We start from the raw sequence: 8148 nt of genomic DNA, 5'->3' as shown, positions 1-8148 counted from the left end.
TATATTAATGATTCTTAACTTTGACACCCATTTTAAATATTTTATACTTTATCCACTCCTAATTACAAGTATCACCTGAACTCACAGAATACTTTCACAGAAAACAAACATTTTTTTTAAATCAGGCATTAAAGGGACATGGTCTGCCAATTGTAACTATTTTTTGTAATTTTTGTTTCAAAATAAAATATTTTACCCATCACTGTCACTTGTTCAAAAACCAGCAGCCACTGGCAAAACTCCTACCATATTAACTGCTATGATAATGCAGTCTAATATATAAGAATAAAATGATGTCATACTGTATTCAAATCGTATGAGAATACAGTATGGCAGCGGTTAATATGGTGGGAGTTTTGCCAGTGACTACTAGTCACTAAACAAGTGATAGTGATGGGTAAAATATAAGTAACCTTTCATTTGGATACAAAATGATGAAAAAGACTTCCAAGTTGAAGACCAATATTTGATTCTTTCAACAAACCCTTTACATAAAACTAAGATTTATCTCACTGTACCTGATGTTAAAAAATAAAATAAAATCTAATTTTACAATTTCTGTTTTCCCCTTAATTAAATGATAAGAGTGATATTTCTGTTAACTATGATACAGTGTGATGTTAAGAATTGGACAGTACCTTCATCTTCATCCATAGCTGTTACCGTGGAGATGGTGAAACCGACTTCTTTATCTTCTTCAATATTGATAACATATTGATTGTCATCAAACTCTGGACTGTTGTCATTGATGTCACTGATGGTGATGTGAATGGCTGTAGAGTCTAAAGTTAGAAAACACACAAAGTTCTATCAGCAGTGCTACAGTGTATGTGCTATGGTTTAGGAACCCTGGTAAGAAAGGGGGGGTGCTAAAGTGTATCTGCTACGGTTTAGGAACCCTGGTAAGAAAGGGGGTGCTACAGTGTATGTGCTATGGTTTAGGAATCCTGGTAAGGAAGGGGGTGCTACAGTGTATGTGCTATGGTTTAGGAACCCTGGTAAGGAAGGTGGTGCTACAGTGTATTTGTTATTGTTTCGGAACCCTGGTAAGGGGAGGGGGCAGTGTTGTCAGGTAAACGTAACTTTTCACATTTACAGGTAAACTTTGTCAGCACAGCTTATGTGACTTTTACCAATTGCCATCAGCTTACCTGTATTTGGTGCATTTGGATTATCAGGGTCATGAAGTCTATCTGATGGAGCGCCATCTTCTGACATTACTTCAATTAGATAGTAACTTCTCCTTTCTCTGTCAAATCTTTCCGTGGTGGTGATCTGACCAGTGTTCTCATCAATGTTGAAATGACGCCAGTCATCAGAATCCTGGTCTTCAATGATCGAATATTTAATCTGAGGAGAGAATCAGTGTATTGGAATAAACTGTACGATTCACAGATATTCACAGACAAGTAATGTCTCCAAGACAGGCAATATGAGAGGGAGATCATTGTCAGTACCTCAAGATTTGTGATTACACTGTTTTTGTTAAGGATGGTAGGGAGACCAGTTCGACCTGTCAGTTCCTCTGCTATTTTACTTACGATACTCATGGTTGACTCATTGTGACCAGGCCCCTTAGGTCACTCATATTTTCCTTTATGAATGAAGAAAAATATTGGGGAATAATATACACTTATTGCCTGGCTATGAGGGCACTAATAGATGTCTACGGGCTGATATGTAGCAACTATTGCCCAAGGTTGAAAGCCAAGCAAAATAGTTGCTGATAACAGTACGAAGGGTAATATGACATCTAATAGTGCCCAAATAAGACCAGAAAATAAGTGTTTTATAATGCATCATATCGTCAGGCACTTATTCTTTCCACAGTCAAAGCAAATCACCAAAAAGATTCTTGTGTTGTATGACTTTTGCCCTAGGGGAAAACAGAGTATGACTAGTGCACAGTCTATGCAAATTGAGGTCACTATGGGTCACTAGTCCATACCATGTGACATGTTCTAAGCCAATCACTGATGGCTGTATGATAACAATGTGTTACTATACGTTATAACTGTCTGATGTAAGGTGAGAATAGTTCTATTTGTTACCTGTGCATTTACACCCTCATCAGCATCTTCAGCCGACACTTGGAAGACAAATGTACCGGGTTGAGACATCTCAGGTACATTAGCAGCATAGTTTGGTAATGAAAATATCGGTACATTATCATTGACATCTATCAAGTTGATTTCCAACGTAGCATAAGATGCTAGAGGTACCTGGGCAACGTTGACAGCACGGATACGAAGGTCAAATCTGGAAAGAGAAATATAGAGTTACACATAACCAACATTGTAAATGCTGTAGATGAAATGTTACATCTTTAGTTTTTTAAAAGACTTAAGTGCTGATTAGAAAAGTTACAAATGATTGTTTTCAAAATCAAGCGACTATAAATATTGCAAAAAGTATCTGTGTCACCAGTAAAAAGCTGCACAATAATAATAATAATAACCTTTATGGACCTGATATGGGTTTTGTGGACTGAGCTTAGTATTTATTATCACATTTCCCATGATGCAACATTCAACATGGCGGGTTTGCAAGTTGCCTATTTGCAGAACTAACCCTAATTGGGTAAAGTGTGCATGTGTGCACGATATCCCCCTTTGAATTACGACAGACTGAGGCAATGTGGCTGTGATACTGGGTATCTGATAAACCACAAATGTTACTTTCTAAATACACAAAAGTTACCAACCTTGGAGTGGTTTCATAATCGAGTTGATGAAACACTCGGATTTCTCCAGACTTATCTTCTCTATTTGTCATCATTTTGAATCTCATCGGATTGTTCGTTTCAGGTCGTTGACCCTGCACAAGACTGTACGTCACACGGGGATCACTCAGAACAGACGTGGCTTTCACTGTAGCTATGATATCTTCAGTTGATGCATCCTCCCTAATATAGATGGGGCCGTATCTCTCACTCTCCCATTGTGGTGGTTCGTTGTTTACATTTGAGATGGTTATAGTCAGTGGCACTCTGTCTGTACGACCGTCTATATGACCTGCCATATCTGTTGCAATCACATCAAGGTTGATTCTATCATCCTGTGCAAAGTGTCAATTGGAAAACATATCATTAAATTTCAATATTCATTTCAAACTATGTGCAGGTACTGGCAATATTTTATGCGTTTGGGTGAGGGTGGACTGGGCTTGTTTCATTATCATCCATCCTCTGAACAATCAATGTAGAAATGGCAGTTGAACAGAATTGCAAAATCATGACACGGTGGGTGTGTACATGATGTATAGTCATCTTACCAGTGATACATATAAAGGGCCTGTGTGAATTACACCAATCCAGTACAACAAATCAACAATATTTTGATGTCTAAATTAGATCACAATGGAATTTTAACCCTTTCACCACCAATTCCCGCTATTGCGGGAACGCTCTAGGGCGCCCACCAATTCCCGCTATTGCGGGAACGCCAAAGTTCATTCACCTACCTCGCCGTTATGCCGTTTAATGGCAGCTATTGCTGCAAAAATTGCTGCCATAACTAGTTCCACACATGCGTATTAGCCTTGTTTATCTACACAGCCATTTTGAAAGCATGACAGTGAACGGTATCTCGAGTACGATCCAAATGACGAGCGATCGTAATTTTTTGTGCGTTTTTCGCTCACGAAATCGAATTTCAACATGGCGGAAGTAATTAACGGCTCTCATAACATGGCCTACGATATAAATTATTTCGCTATCTTTGCATATTTTGACAGAATTTGACTTGAAATACATCGTTGAATACAAGTGTTTAGCTATGGGAACACATTGTACTTGTATGTAAGCATCAAATTCCCGCTAAGGCCGTGTGAGCTGCCGACGGCAGTTTACGGTTGAATTTTTGAATGTCGTTCAAATTTACGCAATCTTGTGACCGTGCCGACGCCCATGCTAACGTTCTGGGGGTAATTTTGGGCTATATAGTGGATTATTTTGGTGTTATTTCTTTTTGTTACGGCTCAATAATGACTTGCATTTGTATTAGCTCAGTGTGTAGAGGTCAGTGGAGGGAAACTTACTCGTGATATGGGCGATTTTCCGATCGGATTTTTTACGCGAGTTTTTCAATGTAAAATTCAAATTTCAACATCGCTGAAGCAAAATCTGTCTCCCCTAACATCGTTTGCAATGTAAATAAAGGTGCTGTTCGTAGAAATTTCCACTCAATTTTGACTATGAATACGATGTTTTATACAAGGAGATGGCTGCGTGAACTCGATGCAGTATATGGAAGGATCAGATTATCGCAACGTAACTTCAAAGTCCCGACTGCAGATTTGCTTTTGTGGGTAAACATGTCGGCGAAAAGCGTCACGTTGGCGTCCCGATTCGGACTCATAAACTACCAACTTGGGGGCATTTTTTTACTGATTTTGAGGATAAATTTGGTGATAATTTTTTGTTGTTCTGTCAAATAATGATATATAATTACACAAACTGATTTTTCAGAAGGTATTGGGGCGACGACTTCAGATATTTTTGTCCCTTTGATTGCCGGTGTGGGGCTGACTATTGCGTCGTAATCGGATTAGTGAGCCGTTAATTATTTTCGTTCAAATTTATTACGACTAAAAATAACATTTTCTGACAAATTTTCGCCGATTTTGACCATTTAACCAGTATACAGAAGTTTTGTAGGAACATAAATGTTGGTAATTTGAATTTTGTTTGTAATATAAATATTTTGTTTATTTGTGATATGTCAATAAATAAACAACCTATGCTTGTTTTATTAATATTTTATTACATTAATCCATATTTCGGTTATGTGTATGATATTTGAATTTATGTGTTTGCTACTATGATGTAGAAAATTTATTTTCCATTCAAATGATACCTTATTTTAAAAAAATAAGCAACTCTAAGTATTTTTATATCAGTTTGATTACACCACACTCACTCTCACATTATGTTAGTGAGGGGGCTGGTGGACAACACACAATCCCATGAGGCCATTGGTGGTGAAAGGGTTAAGGGTTTAAAAGGACGAATAAAGGGGGTATGTTGAGGGATGTATTGACATCTAGGAAGTGTATGGGATGTACAGTAATCAATGATGTCTAAGTTAGATTGCAGTGGGTTTTTTAGGGTTTAAAAGGACTAACAAAGGGGGTATGTTGAGGGATGTATTGACATCTAGGAAGTGTATGGGATGTACAGTAATCAATGATGTCTAAGTTAGATTACAGTGGGTTTTTAACGATTTAAAAGGACTAACAAAGGGGGTATGTTGAGGGATGTATTGACACCTAGGAAGTGTATATGGGATGTATAGTTATCTTACCTGTGATATATACAGGGCCTGTTTGACATAAACCCATCCTGTAGTAGAATCTACATCAAAGAAATCCGTTCTGGACAAGGAGTAAGTTATTACTGCATTTGTACCAGAATCTGCATCTTGGGCAGCCACACGTAAGAACCTGGTATCAACCGCTGTGTCTTCACGTAATTGATCTATGCGTAAATCAAAGTAAATGACAACTTTTACAATTTACATATCAATAGTACAGAATATTATGATGCAATGTTTCTGTGCAATGAAGTATGTATTAAATATTAGGAGCCTTCACTAAATTTTGAATTGTTCTGGCTCTGTAGGAGACATGGTTTCATATGGATGTAGAGATCGAGTTAAAATCATTCATATAAGAAAGAGTTGAAACTCTCTAAATAAGTAAAGATAAAACTTGTCTATGTCAGAGTTTAACTTGAGAATTCACAAACATTTGCTCAGTGGGCATGGTGTTACTTGCAATTAATATCAGTATCACGACAACATATATACTGCTATGGATGATTCTTTGGTTACAAGATGCATTGCGTGAGGCGTCATCCCATACATTGTTATTTTTAGGCTTGTTTTATCATTATTACATTTGAAATAACAGTTTCATGTTGACCTCTTTAATTGTGAGTGATTTTAAAGAACCAAGACTAATGCCATCAATGAACAGAAGGATTTTACTGGTAAACCCAGGTATAGTCTGTATGTGACAACTATCCCCTGAGTAGTAGCACGTTCAAACCCTTGCATACAGATTGGCATTGTATGGTATGACTTGTGATGCATCTTGTAACCGGCAACATGTCTTGTCGATGAAACACCTTGCTCATATGTACCATTTTTGTAACTATCAACTTACATTCATAACTTCTTTGTTCAAACTGTGGTGAGTTATCATTGTCATCAGTGATTTCAATGGTCAGTTGACAAATGCCAATCAAAGGATTTGGTGCTTGGTCCACAGCAGACACTGAGATACCGTACACGCGTTTCTCTTCACGGTCAAATCTACGTGCAGTTCTTATCGTGCCATCATATGAATCAATGCGGAAATCCAAAGCTGCGGTCTCTCGGCGTACAATATTGTACCGAACTTGGCCATTAATGCCAACATCAGCATCACTAGCAGACACCTTGAAGATAAGCAACACAAAATAAGTCTATATATTCAAACTTAAGAATGCTAAATTATTTCAGGGTGAGCTCTGTCTCTGTCAGACCTTGCCAGAATATGGCTGACTGAAAAAAAGTTCTGTTTATTTTCTGAAGTGTTTCAGGTCTTCGTACTGACAAGACCTTATTCTTTGTTACCTTATCGAGATGCAATGAATTCTGATTTCATAATGTTGTTGCATGTGGTAGATTACACAAGTGGATGATAGCGGGTGTCCTGGCCATATGGATAGAATCACTCTGTAATCAAGATAGTGTAAACACTGAAGGAGGCTGAATGTGTTGCCACTTGAGAAAAACACTGTGGACGTACTTCCATCAACATTCATTGATATTGCCAATATCCACATGTGACAACAATAGTTTTAGTTTGTGTTTATCTTAGTTTGCCTATAGCTTGATTTCCATAGTAGTAGTGTGTGCCTATAGGTTGATTTCCACAGTAGTAAAGTTTGCGTTTATCTTAGTTTGCCTATAGCTTGATTTCCACATTAGTAAAGTTTGTGTTATCTTAGTTTGCCTATAGCTTGATTTCCGTAGTAGTAAAGTTTGTGTTATCTTAGTTTGCCTATAGCTTGATTTCCATAGTAGTAAAGTTTACCGATAGCTCGATTTCCATAGTAGTAAAGTTTACCAATAGCTTGATTTCCATAGTAATATTACTACTGTACCTGTATCACAATAGTTCCATCAGGTAAATTTTCAGCCACTTTAGGTTCATAAGTATCACAGTTTGGAAATATTGGTCTATTGTTGTTGACATCATTCACACCAATCACTACAATGGCTTGACTTGAATGTCTACGACCCAATCTATCACAGCACTGATCATCATCAGTAGCTGTCACATTTAAGATATATGAGGCTTGATCCAGGGTTGGGTTACGAGTTAAAGTAATCACACCTGAAAACAAAACAAAAATGTTGTTGTTTCGTGAATGTGACAGGCACGTCTAAAACATCAGTTTTTTTTAACGTCTTAAAAAATCACCTTTTAAATGTCTAAAACATCACGCTGTAAACGTCTAAAAGCATCACGTTTTTAATGTCTTAAAACATAATTTTTTAATGTCTAAAATATCACGTTTTAAACATCTAAAAATATCATTTTTAAATGTCTAAAACATCACATAGTACCAATTCAACAATTCTTACAACTTTGGTATTTATGGTAGGTTCCAAATATCATGGCATAGAGTGATCTGACTTAAAAACCCCAATGTTTTGAGTCCAATGGTCTTTGATTACCACTATGCTATCAGTGAATTAAATATGATCATCCTGGGTTTTTTTCTACAGCTCTAACTGTTTTTGATACTCAAAGTTTAATTCCAATCCCACAGTGGCCTTTCATAGGTTTTTAGCATGCCAAACTGAAAAGTCATTCACTACATAAAGGAGCTGAAAATTATAGAAAAACACCTACACCACCGAAATCCATGACGCTTGATGTCAATTCTTGTTTTTTGGCTGGAATTTCTTTTGAGTTAAGCCTCAATGACCATGTAAGCTAATGATTCTGCACCAGCAACATTAGTTAAATCATAGTTTACCTCACTGTCATTGTTACAGGTCAGTGCTATACCTAGTATAACAGATTCATCGTTGTCGTAGTCTAGCTACTAGATCCCTCATGCTATTCTGCTTACTATAAAAGCGACTGCGCCTA

The 8148-nt window shown here is 37.1% G+C and overlaps 1 protein-coding gene across 1 annotated transcript in view; it reads right to left on the bottom strand.

The window, feature by feature from the left end:
• Positions 1-8148, bottom strand: part of LOC144437594 (neural-cadherin-like) — a 71870-nt gene that overhangs the window by 30028 nt on the left and 33694 nt on the right. Inside the window, exons 7-13 of the mRNA XM_078126563.1 lie at positions 7151-7383; positions 6166-6439; positions 5304-5476; positions 2705-3057; positions 2052-2259; positions 1152-1350; positions 639-782 (exon numbers count right to left, since the gene is read on the bottom strand). Of these exons, the coding sequence (XP_077982689.1) occupies positions 639-782; positions 1152-1350; positions 2052-2259; positions 2705-3057; positions 5304-5476; positions 6166-6439; positions 7151-7383 (1584 nt within the window). The remainder of the gene's footprint in view (positions 1-638; positions 783-1151; positions 1351-2051; positions 2260-2704; positions 3058-5303; positions 5477-6165; positions 6440-7150; positions 7384-8148) is intronic.

This window comes from Glandiceps talaboti, chromosome 7 (assembly GCF_964340395.1).
Source record: "Glandiceps talaboti chromosome 7, keGlaTala1.1, whole genome shotgun sequence".
In the NCBI taxonomy this organism is placed as follows: Eukaryota; Metazoa; Hemichordata; class Enteropneusta; family Spengelidae; genus Glandiceps; species Glandiceps talaboti.
This window is presented reverse-complemented; position numbering and strand designations above follow the sequence as displayed.